A 14,542-nucleotide genomic window follows, 5' to 3' on the forward strand; every position below is an offset into this window, starting at 1 on the left:
TTCTCCAACTTGCCGGGGAAAACGAACTTAGCTTACCACCAAATAAATACGGGGGATTCGAGGCCTGTGGCACTGCCACCTTATAGAGTAACAGGCCCAAATGCCACATATGTACAAAGGGAGGTCGAAGAAATGTTAAGTCTGGGACTCATTGTACCTTCTGTAAGTCCCTGGGCCTCACCGGTAACAGATGTATATCCCATGCCCCGGGTTGATGAATTAGTAGAAACCATTGGGGCTGCCAACTATATTTCCACACTAGACCTAACCAAAGGTTATTGGCAAGTAGCAATGGACCCCAAAGACCAACAAAAAACTGCATTTGTAACAAAGGAGGGTCTTTTTGAGTTCACTGTGCTTGCGTTTGGGTTAAGGAACGCACCCGCCACTTTCCAGAGGTTGATAGACAGAATGTTGGCTGGTCTGAAAGAATTTGCTTTAGCATACATTGATGATATTGCCATTTACAGCAATGGACCCCAAAGACCAACAAAAAACTGCATTTGTAACAAAAGAGGGTCTTTTTGAATTCACTGTACTTGCATTTGGGTTAAGGAACGCACCCGCCACTTTCCAGAGGTTGATAGACAGAATGTTGGCTGGTCTGAAAGAATTTGCTTTAGCATACATTGATGATATTGCCATTTACAGCAACACCTGGAAAGAACACTTACAACACCTAGCTATTGTTTTCCAGCGGATCAGGGATGCAGGTCTCACCATCAAAGCTGCCAAGTGTCAACTGGCCATGCCAGAGGTGAAGTATTTGGGGCATGTGTTGGGTGGAGGAAAGATCAAGGCAGACTGGGGAAAGGTTCAAGCTATCCAACAGTGGCCCAGACCCCAAAATAAAAAGCAAGTAAGAGCATTTCTTGGGGTCATAGGATACTACCGGAGATTTATCCCCGAATTTAGCACCATTGCTGCACCTTTATGTGAGTGCACAAAGAAGAAACACCCTGATGTAGTGATATGGTCTGAAGCATGCCAAACGGCATTTGAACACCTAAAAGCGGTTCTTACAACTGAGCCAGTATTGCGCCCTCCTGACTTTAGTAAAGAGTTCACATTATTCACTGACGCCTCTAACATCGGCCTAGGTGCAATGTTGAGTCAGAAAGGAGAGGAGGGACACCCTCATCCCATCCTTTATTTAAGCAGGAAACTCTTAGAGAGAGAACAACATCTCTCCGTGATTGAGAGGGAGTGTTTAGCCATCGTATGGGCCATAGGGAAATTGAAACCATATCTATGGGGGAGAAAGTTTGTCTTGTGTACCGACCACTCCCCACTGAAGTGGCTAAACCAGGTAAAAAGCACCAACAGTAAACTTATAAGGTGGAGTTTACAGCTCCAGGACTACAATTTTGACATACAGCATGTGCCTGGGAAGAAAAATGTGATTGCTGACGCGTTGTCCAGGACGGTATAAATGAAAAAGTAAAGTACATTGCTGAAACTTATAAGTGTCAAACGGTAATGAACATAAATAAGAAAATGAAAACAAAGTGAAGAGATGTTTTCTGAAAACCGTTTTGTATTTGATATGTATGCATTTATTTGTTAAGGTTTATGCACACGGAAAAACCTGGAATGTGTGTTTATTTCATGAAAGGATTTGATGTTATGTTGATGTTTAGAAATAATATGAGAAATAAGTAAGTGTACCTCCCATATGTCCATTGCTCAGCAAAAGGCTGAAACCTTTTGCGTTATGCAATGATTTTGGAGGGAGGGACATGTGACGGAATTGAAAAATCTGGGACCAGCAGAAAGTAAACACAGAACACTGCTGAGTCACATGACTGAGTGAGGAGGGGGCCATTTAGCTTGGAACCCTCAGTGATTGGCATGTACTGGACCAAACAGTCAGTTTGGGATGAGCAGTTGGAAAGAAGCAGTTAGTGGAGGGTTGTTGAGTGGAGTTAGCAGAGAGCAGTCAGAAAAACTGAGGAGCTCTGTGAAGGAGGCAAACCTCTGTAGCTCTGTGTGAACAGCCTAATAACAGTTGGAACAGATAACTGGGGCTGAATAGTCTGGATTACTGAGTCCCTCAATATAGGAAAGAGGACAGTGATCAGACTGGTGAAAGGTTAAACACATCAGTTGTCACAAACACCCAAATGCATTGCTCCTAAAGGAACTGGGAGAGGTGGTTAAGAGAGGGCAGAGGAACGGTCTGGCAGAGTCAGCACAACTGGTTGGTGGCCAGTTGGGCTCAAAAGGGAGCCAGACCTCGAAAGCCAAAGGTTAACCACAAAGCAGTACAGGAGCGTATGATTAGGAAGGTGTTTAGGGAATTGTTTAACATCTGTGGGATACTGGAAACAACAACTGCTGAAGTGTAAACCAAGCCAAAAGTTCAAGTCTGAAAAGAAACAAATTATCCTCTGTATATATCTTCCATCCCCCCCGTTGTGTTTTCTATAAATAAAGCCTGTTCTGTTTTGAAGTTAACAAGCCGTGGTGCCTAACTCTTTAATAAGTAAAACAAATCCCCCGAAGAGACTTTTGCAGATTTGAGTAGGGGACTGGTCAGGGAAAAAATAAAGTCTAACTCTGACTAGGTCCGGACACGCAGACCCTAACAGAACTGGCAGTATAAAGGGGGTTCGTGTCATAGTCACCTGGGAGATTATCTAGGGTTTTGTCAAGATCTTTGAAAAACATCTACAATATCCTACACCATAACCACACAGTCATTCAGATTTAATGCATCTAGCACACCAAATGATGATCTGGTATATAACTATTTGGTGCAGAGAGCTGGAAGGGAATGGAGTTATATGACAAGCCAAAGCATGCGTCAGTTCAAGTAAATTCAGAGAACTATTGCCCTTCCATTCCCTTCCAGTGTCTTTTGGCTCACAATACTCCACAGCTTAGAGGGAACCTTGCCCAGTCCACTATATTGATAGACCTGGCCTCTAAAGGACATGTCTACTGACCAGCAGCCCTGGTGTTAAATTCCTGTATTGCTCTTCGAAATGAATAAAGTTTAAGGAAATTACTGCAGGGAGTACCACATAGGGAATCACTCTGCATACGTGCCTTTGCATCAATCCTACATTTCTTAGAAGCATGCAGATAAGGTATGGAGGTTCTGATGAAGCAGCATCCTAATTACATTGTATCAAACACTGGATGATGTTTCAAGCATATTCTTCAAATCTCCTTTCAATTAATGTACAATTCAATTCATGTACTAGTTCCCAAGGTTTCAATTCTTAGAAGTTATCATTTTATAAGCAAAAACAATGCTTCTTTCTTTGCAAAATATCTGGAATACACTGTGCAAGGTGATATCATGGCACCAAGAAAAGAATACATTTCAAACACAGAAACGTGTTAGCAATACTACACTGCTAAAAAGAACTTCATTCACCCAACTCACAACTTACGTTAGAAGAAAAACTGTTCATCAGAGGCCTACCTCTAGGTAATGTTGTGATTTCAACATATCCCAGTGATGTCAGGTCATGGCACAGGTTACCAAGATGATATTCATCTGCTGTTGCAAAGGCTGTGCACTGCAGAAGATCCTGCGCCAAAGGAACAAAGGTTAGTTTGATAATGAAGTACATCCTAGTATTTTGCTAGTAGGTAGCTGAATAGTGTTATGTATTGCACTTCACAAATCCTACATACCACACACCCAAATCTTAACTTTGGTGCACAAACTGAAAACCTCTTACCAATATCAACAATGTCAGATTAGATCTGTAAAATATTACAAGAAACCTGTTTATTCTTCCCTGGGCTTGCCTGGGCTATCCAGGTCGGGGCTTTCCCTGTATTTCTTAAATAAAAACAAAGTCCATGTCTGGATGCCTCAAGAGCATTCCCAACTAAGATAGAAAGCATATCCCTTTATATAAATATATTTTGAAAAGCTTATGCACACCAAAGCTGCATTCTTATGCATAGGTAGCCAAGTGTAAACCTCACTGAAACTACTTGGACTTCTAAATTATTTCAAAATATTTACTTCCAATTAAATATGCTTCCTAATAAAAATTACTTTCAAATAAATATGCACAAGACTGAGCCATTAGTGGACATATTTATTTTTTCCTCAACTACAAATCAAGTACTTGAATAACTGGGCCTCAGCCTATTATTTCAGCCCAAATATTCCAAATGAAACTTAATGTTCTACTCCCATTGTTCTCTTTCCTCCCTGTCAAAGCAGAATACTCAAGTTCTAGAACAGAAGGAAGAATTTTTTTCTGCAACAGTCCCCAAAATATCATATGATAAAAAGTGGGGGGGGGGGGGCCTGACAATTTAGTAGCCGCTTGATTTGACTGTAGAGATTGGCATTCTCACATCCAGGGTGTAAAAATTAATATTTGATCTTGCAAATGGAGCCTGAATATTTCTACATCCAGCAGGTGGTGCCAGATATCAGAGAAAGGGACACAGACTTCAGTGCGATCTTTGTGCCATGTGGCGGCTTCAAGCTGCTTTGACTCTTTGCCCTGCATTTTAAAGATAGACCAGAAGAAACTACAGCACCAGAAACTGGTGTCTCCACCCAAAATTTTGTTTCAGATGCTTCTTAGGCATCCAGGGTATTTCAGCACACAGTTGTTTTGCTGTTACTTGCCTCACTACAATGCAGACATGTGCTGACTTTTTCAAGGGAATAAGAACCTAAGAACACATTTCACAAACTACTCTGTCTCTCTCACACACAAATACACATAGGGTGCGTTCAGACGGGGCATTTTAGCCGGCATAAACTGCTCCGGTTGGAACCGGAGCAGTTTGATCTGGAAGAAATGCGATCACACTTACCTCCTGATTGAGCAGCACATCGTGATATGCCCGTCCACACTTCAGGCGCTCAGTAGAGCGCGCCGGTGGGTTTTTTTTTTTACACAGTTTGCTCATGCGCATAGGCAGGCTTCCTTATAATGAAGATCTTTGTGCAGGCACAGAACAACGAACCCGGAAAGCATGCCTTGAAGCGAAGACGTCCCTTTAAATTTTTACTCTGAAACTAGCCTCCGTGAGGTTCTGAACTCGTCTAAAGCCTAAAACTAAGTATCTTTTTTTGTTTGTTTTACAAACGCTGGGGCGAAGCTTCGCCCAAGCGTACATCGAGGAGACTTAAAAAAAAATGGCGGCCAAAAAGCGGAAGCCTCGGGCTTCTGAACGGAAGTGGCTAGACACCGGCGGAGAACGATCAGATGGGGATAATGCGGTTGGAACCGGTGCACTCAGGATACCACCACTTGGGGACCTAGTGGCAGAATACAATGGTTTAAAGCTGTTTGCAACAGTTAGGGACAGAAGGCAGTGTGAACGCCTGTTAAGTACCCCAATTCCAACCAGCATCTATACCGGCATAAATGCCCTGTCTGAACGCACCCATACTGTAGTATAACCCGCACAGGAGGAGTAGTTGGCGGAACTGCAACATTAGTTACATTGAATTATTTGAAAATATTACCCTATGTAACAATTACAAGAACATTTCCAGTTACTTTTACATGGTATTTGTCAAAACTGTGCAAAATTGCACAAAACTACACACACAGATGAATAGCCAATAATTCACTAACTTCACATGCTAATATAGTTTGTAAAGTTACAGAACTCTAGTCAGGCTATAGACACAAAAATAATTCATTTGATGCTTAACAAGTGTTCAGAAAATTGGAACAAAGCTATCTGTCTAAAAATTTGGACCAACAGAACATAAATCCTAAAAATAAGTTTACAGAGTTTTACTAACTAGTTCTCGCATCTTCTATGACACTGAGGGTGGGAAAGTAGCCCCACATCATTATACTGAACTCAAACTGAAACAAAGGTCATGGAAAAGAGAATTCCTAGATCCTAGTTAATAAGTTTCTTTTGTACAGTAGAGTTTTCTGTGGATTTTTCTTAATTACAATTGAATAGCCATAAATTTTCACTGCTGTGCAATTATCTTTTAGCAACATTGAAGGGATTTCATTCTTAGTATTATCATTACTCATACAGTTCTTACAAAAAAACCCCAGGTTATATTCAATGTGAAAGGACGCTTAAAGTCACCTTTGAGCTTCTCTCTAGCATTTATTCATATTTTAGAGGGTTAAGATTTTTCTGCAATCTTGGGGAGGGTTTACCCAAGTTTGGAGAAAAATCTCTCTTTTCCTTATGTGAGCTCAATTAGCGTATATAAGTATCTGCAGATAGTGGGCACACTTGAGAATCAGATATATAAATACTAATATTACAAATCCAATTAAAGCAAGAGCTGCTTTTGGCTTGTTGTGTGAAACTGACCTCACAGTGCAATTTTCAAAAAGCCATCCAAAGAATTCCGTGAGCCCTGGTTACCACTACCTGAACAACACTTTTTCCACTGTAATGCACCTCAGCAACTTACACATTCATCTGTGGCACTGTGGTTATATCACAAATTCATGAGAACATGAGTATGGTTTTTCTGTGGCACTGTGGTTATATCACAAATTCAGGAAAATATGTGTATGGTTTTTCTAATGAGATCCTTGATTTTTGGAAAATCATTTCATGCTGTGATCCAGTGCAGACTTACCATTCCCTATCTCTATTGGTTTATTTTAGTCTCTATTGGTTTATTTTAGCTCTGTACAGGTACTAGCATAAATTGTGGCTAAGGCTAAGCAGGATTACCAAGAAGCCACTCTCAAATGACTGGATACTATAATGTTACAAAAATCAAAGGGCAATTTTAAAAGGTATATAAATAGGGCTCCCTCCCCCGTGGCCAAATTTTCTTGTTCATGAGACTGGTACATGTTATAATTTTTAGGCAATCTGAAAACATGAAAATCAATTCCTATTAAAAGAATTCATATTCCACATATGACTTTTGCCACCAACAATAACAATGAAGTATCCAGCAATCTATGAGGCTTTTGTATGGAAGTGGGTTGAGATTATAGCAATTACGTACATATGTTAAGATAGCTTTCATTAAATTGTTTTCTTTAAATGAAAATATTAACTGTTCATTTTTGTTAAATTTAATCTGATCACCATAAACTCCAAATAGATTATCATTTTCTGATCCAATCCTCATCTGTTTCTCAAACTGGGTTTCTAAAACTGTGCTGTAGTATCTTTAATTCTAGAATCAAACTAATCTATTTGCTGTTTCTTGGGCTTTTCTCCTAAATACCAAGCCAACAATGAACATTTGAAGCAGCATGACAAAAGACATGGTGCTGGTGTTCAAGAAAACAAAACAAAAGCCTCTCCAGCATGCATAGTGTCTCTTTTACTGACCATAACCACTGGCTATAACTGAGCTTAGGGTTGTCAGATATTTTTGTTAAGAGTACTGGACACACCAAAGCTCTGTTCCCTCACCCCAGGACATACAGAGCGAAGCACGCTGTTTGTCCTGTCAGGAGGGCTCCCAGCCCCAGCAGGAAGCAGCAGCCATGGCTGCAGGTTTGTGCTGGGCACTGCCTCCTCCCAGGACATGCAGCGCAAAGCACGCTATCTGGCCAGCAGGGGAGGTCCCAGCCCCAGTGCAAGGCAGCATCAGCTGTTTCCCACTAGGGCTGCCTTGGCACGGTCTCCTCCAAACCCAAACTCTATGTTTTGTTGTTTAGGCATGGTAAAGTTGACAGTCCAGTATTTTCACTGACTGTTAGGGAAAACACTGAAAAATACCAGACATTTAAAGGTCCTTTTTACCTCAGGTTTTTTTCCTGGTTACAGGACTGCCTGGGTCAATACTGGACTCCTGGAAACCCTAACTGAGTTGGAGAACGAGGTTAGAAAAGAGAAGACCCCAACTAACTCCAAAAAACATGGCTTTTCTCCACATCTACAGAGTTTTTAAGAACCGTTCTATATAAATACATTAATCACTGGTCTTTCTGGCCAGAGTTAAAGACTGCAAAGGCTTCATACTTTACCTCAGTTTCAGACAGTTGTGGCAGATTAGCTCTGGATGGCTGCTTGGTCCTCGATGCCTTTAGTGGCCTTTTGGTTGATACAATACCTTGACTTGGCATGACGGTACCAGTTGATAAAACTGAATAATGTCGCACTGGTAGCTCAATAAATTTTCTTATACACTTTGGATTGGGCTTATAAATTGAAGCTTTTAGAGCATGACATTTTTCCCGAGTTGGAGGACAGAGATCCGTAATCAAATAATTCATAGTCTTTGCTGCAGTAGTATAATCAGCCTGTGGTCTCTGCCAGGTTTTAGCTTGCCCACAAATATTGGTTAAATGAGAAGCCACCACTTCTGGAATGCACAGACTGAATAATCTTTTTGCAGCTAGTGAATTGCTTGACATCCCACAAAAACTGTTGTTTGATGCTAGGTGTCCACATTTATTGAACTGTTGGCCAATTTTATGAGGAGATGTAGCCAGGAATCTCAGCAGTTTAGCTGCCATCTTTTTAGTGCAACCTGCATAACAGTTGAAAAGGAAAACTTAAGTCTTTTATGAATACAAAAGACTGACTTGCAGTAACTGGCAATGCAAACATGTTAGTACACAGGACTCATAGCTCATTTGTAGAATCAGATTTTAATGAAGTAGCAAGAAAGAACATAAGGATAGATCTATGCTACCTACAGCAATAATCAAAATGGACAAATGTTAAGTTAAATTAGGATATCCTTTCACAAACATTCTGAAGCCTGCTTAACTTCTTACAGCGATATGTACCCTTTCTTAGAATATTAGAACTTGTACTGCACAAAGGCCGCTGAAGTGACCTACAATGATTCCCAGATGTTCAGTGCAGAAATTGCAAATCAGCTGTGGACTCAAACCATTTACCAGTTATCTACTCATCCACAAAGCCCAGAACCACATGCATCCAAGTTCCAACACACATTGATAATACTGCTGCTGGATAAAATCAAAACGTACTCCTTAGGAACTTCATTCTTTGTGTGTCCTGTGAAAATCTAAGTTCCAAGGAAGGAGAAGATCCTGCAGCAGGTGGAACCTTTCTCCTCTCACCAAGGAGTTATAGCCACTACTGCATTCAAAGAAAATATGAGGCAACCCTGCTTAAGATGGAAGAGCTGTGGGAGGGAAAGGTGGCAAAAAAAAGACATCCTAATGGGGGGAAAGGTGCTTTGGAACCTTCTGCAGGGGTGAGAAGCAGTTTTGATCTGGCACTACAGCCACACATTCTCTCTTCTTTAGATAGAGATTCTGCCATATAAATCACAACACTGTGTGAGAACCTCAATATCCTCACCTACAAAACAGATGGTGTTGATTTGAGTAAGGGCAAAAGACACAATACATTTAGAAGCTAAGCCTTAAAATCAAAACAAACATTGCCGTAACAATTTCCTGCAACATTCCATTTGGTTCTCACTCACATGATCATTTTCCAGAATGGCTGGATGTCTCAACACATGTCCAGTCCGTCCTTCACAGAGGCAGCAGTTCCCACAAGTGTTGCCATTCCTACATCAATCATTTATATGTTTTAAAAAATACATTTAGTCACAGGAACTCCAAATACATAAGTGCAGTTCTGTTAACAGAAGTGATGTAAGGAGAAACAAATTGTTTTGGGACAAATTCACTATTGCTACCATACTAATAAAGCAAAATACTCCACCACAATAATTAACCAACAAATAAAGAATAGACATAAAATATGGGCAAGTAAACCATATAAATAATGCAGACCTATAGAAAGGCCTGAGAAAGGACATTATCCTGTGCACATTTAAGTGGGAGCTAAATTTCTCTGAATTCAGTGGGATTTATTTCTGAGTAAATGGGGAGCCTATTCAGACAACAAAATGGGAATGCAGAAATGTTAGGATGCAATGCCTCAATGACCTAGTAATTTCCATCTTTCTGTGTTATACCTCTGAGGATGCCACTCACAGTTACTGGCGAAACGTCAGGTTCTACAATGCCATGACCACGGCCATACAGCCCGGAAAATCTACAGCAACTAATTTCTACAGGAATGCTGCAAACATTCAGGAAGTGCATTGCTTATCACTGCAAGTCAGTCAACAGGGGCACAAAGAGCAGCCTTCTTCATGCTTGCCTTCCAGTCATGGAATTCACTCCCAGTTTATACATGTTAAAGTCCAAACCTAAGAACCTTTCAGAAATCTTGTAAGACATGCCTGTTTGGATCTGTCTTTGGGACAAATCCATGGGATACCAGCCAGCCTAACTAACACATGTTATCTCATTGTTCCTCCAACAAACTCAGAGCAGCAGACGTGGCTCTTCCCCACAAATTTTATCTTCACTATAATCCTGTGAGGCAATAGTTCTGAAATATGAATCTGGTCGTATCTCAGAAAGGATATCTTAGAGTTCTAGAATAAATGCCGAGAATCCAGCCAAAATGATAAAGTACCTTCTCTATGAGGGAATGCTAAAAAGCATTTTATGTGTAGAAAAAGGTTGATGGGGGAAGGATGAAGATGGTTCAGTTTGTAAAACTGCATGGTGTGGAGGAACTGGACTGAGAGAAATTTGTCTCCATCTCCCACAGTAGTTGATCTCAGGGCTGTTTGAAGTTGGTATACAATAGATTCAGAGCAAACAAAAGGAGCTACAAAAATATCCTTAGCATAGAGGATGGAATAATGGCCACTGGCTTTGACATCTTTAAAAGGAAATTGGACAAATTCCAATTCTATCAACAGCTATCATTCCTGAGAGCTAGATGAAACCTTTTCAAAAGGCCTCTGGGAGGATTACCACATGGGGAGGCTGTGGCCTTCATTCTTAACTTCGGGGGCTTCCTCGAAGCATGCACCTGGTTCAACACTGAGAGGGCAGCAGCCTAGAGATGCCATCTTAAGTAAAGTTACTCCTTTCTAAAGCGGTTGACGTCCATGGGTTTAGGAAGGGCACAATTTAGGAATGCCCTGCAGAGGGACCACTATTTTTGATCCAACAGGGCTGTTCCTGAAGTTTCGCCCTGCAAAAGAAGCTTGGTCAGCTCTATTCAGAAGACAACAAAGTCAGTATTAACCTTAAGCTAGGGGGAAACTGTCTAGAAGACTTGGTGCGGAGGAGAGCCACTGTAAAGAGATACCTCCCTACTTCCCTCTTCTCAGGCAAGCACGCCTTTGTTAAGACGCTGTCACTTTCTCAGAGACTGGAAATCGAGTCAGAGCTGGCTCTCTTCAACTGCATCGCTAACACCATGGGATGAGCCGGAAGCGGACAGCTCAAGCGCTTAACGCAGGGGAACCGCCGCACTCCTCACCCCAACGACCGGGATTCAAAATACAACCCCACCTCTCCGCGCAGTCAGCGCAAACCCCGTTCTGCTTATTCCCCCCCCCCCCGGCACGCGTGGGGGCCTTTCACCGACCTGGCTCTGTTATGAGAGGAAGAGGCGGAGCGGGAACCACCACCGCCCACTCCCAAAGGCCACACAAGTCAGAAGCGAGACCATTTGACGGCGGCGCCCTCGACCTTCACCACGTGAAGCCACCAGCCCTCCCCCTCCAGCCCCGCCCCGAACCAGGTGACCTCACATTGATTCCGGTCGCGCGTAAGCTCCGTCCCCTGAACAAGCACCGCCTCTAGTTGTAGGAAGGAAAACCAGGCGGTCGACCAATGAGAGTGTGCCTGGTGCGGGACTTGCGTCACCTCTGCGGTACGAACGAGAGGAGGGCGCCATAGCGAGTAAAATGGCGGCGCAGACGGACGTGTTGCCGGTCCCGCTCTCGGGCAAGTTTAAGGGGTGCGTTCCGTGTCACCTCTCCCCCCCTCGTGGCTCCGTTGGATAGATGCGGGAGAAGGGTAACGCCCCAGCAGAAAAGGAGGCGGAGGAGGCTAGAAGTTGACATCGGTAGTTGTTAGCTCCTCCTCAAGTTCCTCTTTCGTGCCCTCCCTTTCCTCCGTCTGCTGGCAGGGAAAGACGATACTCTCCCGGGGGGGGGGGGGTGTCAGTTATATAGATAGATATGTAGATGGATAGTTTATGACTTTTTCTCGCTCTTAGTCTTGAGTGTATTACGAGCTCACAGCTGCCCCCCGCCCGCCATTGCTGGTAGGAAGGATGGGAGTAATTTATGGCGCTAACCAGTTTTAATCTAGTTTGTTTGCCTTTAGATTACGCCTTGGTCTACTCTTGCAGATGAAAGAGTTGTGCGGGAGTGGATTTGCAGGCTTCAGGAGAGGGGCACCCCTTGGATGCGCAGGTCTTCCCACGGAAAAAAGTCTTAGCCCAGCCAGCCTCTCTGCTTGATGTACTGCTTTTCTAGTTGCAGAGATCTGGGGTTCTGTTGTGTTTCTTTTTAATGTAACAACACTCAAAAATGGGATTGCCCACCAGTAACTGGGTGTGGTGCAGTTTATTCTGTCTCCTCAGAGTTCTTGTGTCTCATTCTGAGGCACGTGCAGGCTGTATTTCTAAACTTGTTTTCTCAGAGCTGGCAGTACAGTCCTAACACAGTTAGGCTCTCTTAAGCCCTCAGAATTAAGTGAGTTTAGAAGGGTGCTACTGCTTTAGTTTGTGCTGATTTATTGTTTACTTGGATTTGCTAATGACTCAACTTTTTAAAAGATTGAACTGCACATTGTAGAAGGAGAAAATAGAGCATGCCCAAAGTTGGAATTGGCAAAAAAAGTTCTTTTGAAAGAGAGATAATTGAATCACACCATTGTGTACTAGAGAATGAGTTTTTTAATATCTATATTCTGCTCCAGGCAGGTTTCATAAATGGTAGCATTGGCAAATGTAAACATCCTTACACATGCTTTCCAATACAATTTTGGAAGCGGAAGTTCTACACGTGGAAATCTCTTCCCCAATCTGAGAATACTGTGATGAACAAACCTCAACCTCTCCATCACCTTAGCCCTTTTCACATTTAAATTCCTTGCTGCTTTTGCAAATCTCCCTTTCTACACAACTCAGGTGCATGAAGGAAAAACATTTGGATCTTTTTCACATATTATGTGTGTTATTGCTCATAGGGAAGGGGAACCTGGGAAAGATCTGCAATGCTGTCTGTAAACTGCTGGATGCAGTCTTGTATCTGTATTTTTTCCTCTGGGAGATGAATAGCACCCCCATGGAGGCAGCTGAGATGTGGGAAAGGCGTAAAACCCTCCAGTCCTGATGACAATTGCATTCTCTTTTCATGATTTCGACACTCTTGTCATTCAGTGAGTTTCCAGTATCTTAATGCAGGTAGAATTACAAATTAGTTTTTTCTTGCCCTTGAGCCGTCTTCCCTGCTCCTAGGTGTGGTGTTGACACGTAGTGTCTCATGGCTCAGAAGAAATAAAGAAGGAAGTGCCTGCACTAAAGTGTTGACAGTATTTTGTAATTGAAGTGGAAAGTTTAGTTTGGCTGGAAAAGCCATACAGGACTCTAAGGAAGAGTTTTGTGTGCTGCTGGCAAAAAAAAAAGAGATGGACAGAGAGGCAGGGGGTTATTCTCAGGTTACCTGGCCTGAGCAATGGAACATTTCTTTGAGTGAGGGCCCAGGGTGTGGGAGGTGAATGTTTGGACAAACCCAGGAAAAGGAACACTGTAGGTGGTAGATTGATAAGCAGGAACCTTTTTTTTTTTGAGTGGAGGAGATAGAGGTCAAAAGAAAGAAAAAAAATGCTTTGGGGGAAACCCAGATAAGCTGTGAGTGCAGAAGCTGGAATGGAAAAGCTAGGGAGGTTTGAAGGACTCCTGGCTCAGAGCATAACAATGAGTCTTAAGGTTCCAATGATGAATTAACAAACCCAATATTTAATTACAGATCTTTTAAGTAATAATTGAAATTTAACCAAACCTAATTACAATATTTTGGTACAGGGACACATGGTAATATTTGTTTATGTTTCTGTATCTCTTTATTTAATAATTTCCACATTTAGACTCTGATATTAAAATATTGCAATCCCAATTGAGATGGTTAAGTGCTACTGTTTGGAAATTTTTTAGAGCATTAAACTTCTGTACCAAATTATAGATACATATTTCAGTACTGAGCTTATTCTACCAAGTTTCTTGTAAGCTCTACCAAGTACCAGTAGTATCCTTAAAGCTGAAAGGTCTTGTTCCTGTATCAGCCTAGTGACTTGCAAACTTAAGCCATACTCTGATAATGCTACTGGTATTACTTGTATACTAGTAGTATATTAATACTACTTACTTGGGATGTGGTGATGAAAAATATGAATGTATAAAGTAGAAGTTAAGGCTAGTCAAAGTGTATTTTTTTCTTAATCTGGAATATTTCTGGGGTTTTTTATCTCTCCCTTATTATAATTGAATAGCAACGTTCTATATCTCAACGTTCTAAATTTGGCCCCTTTAGTGTTAGGCCGGTGGGACTGCCACTTACCATATCTGCCGACCAATAAGAAGCCGAAGCCCAGTCCCGCCCACACCACCCCGCCCAGCGTTTCAAGGTCTTTTGCATATGGAAGCTTATTGGACTTCACTGCATTCCACACCTCAAACTCACCCCCCTCCCCGCAAGGCAGTTGGAATGTCAGTTGCATATGGAACCTTCAAGGTCTTTTGCATATGAAAGTTGATTGGACTTCACTCCATTCCACACCTCATACTCCCC

At 42.1% G+C, this 14,542-nt stretch overlaps 2 protein-coding genes across 2 annotated transcripts in view; one reads left to right on the forward strand and one right to left on the reverse strand.

Annotated features, from left to right (window-relative positions):
* The window catches only part of RMND1 (required for meiotic nuclear division 1 homolog), a 41,364-nt gene extending 29,973 nt beyond the window's left edge, over positions 1-11,391 (reverse strand). Inside the window, exons 1-4 of the mRNA XM_015426163.1 lie at positions 11,329-11,391; positions 9,350-9,437; positions 7,911-8,416; positions 3,434-3,542 (exon numbers count right to left, since the gene is read on the reverse strand). Coding sequence (XP_015281649.1) covers positions 3,434-3,542; positions 7,911-8,402 — 601 coding nt within the window. The 5' untranslated portion in view covers positions 8,403-8,416; positions 9,350-9,437; positions 11,329-11,391. The remainder of the gene's footprint in view (positions 1-3,433; positions 3,543-7,910; positions 8,417-9,349; positions 9,438-11,328) is intronic.
* A 224-nt stretch (positions 11,392-11,615) lies between these two features.
* The window catches only part of ARMT1 (acidic residue methyltransferase 1), a 13,569-nt gene continuing 10,642 nt past the window's right edge, over positions 11,616-14,542 (forward strand). Inside the window, exon 1 of the mRNA XM_015426164.1 lies at positions 11,616-11,703. Within this exon, the coding sequence (XP_015281650.1) occupies positions 11,651-11,703 (53 nt within the window). The 5' untranslated portion in view covers positions 11,616-11,650. The remainder of the gene's footprint in view (positions 11,704-14,542) is intronic.

This window comes from Gekko japonicus, unplaced genomic scaffold (genome assembly GCF_001447785.1).
Source record: "Gekko japonicus isolate JY-2015 unplaced genomic scaffold, Gekko_japonicus_V1.1 scaffold223, whole genome shotgun sequence".
Lineage (NCBI taxonomy): Eukaryota > Metazoa > Chordata > Lepidosauria > Squamata > Gekkonidae > Gekko > Gekko japonicus.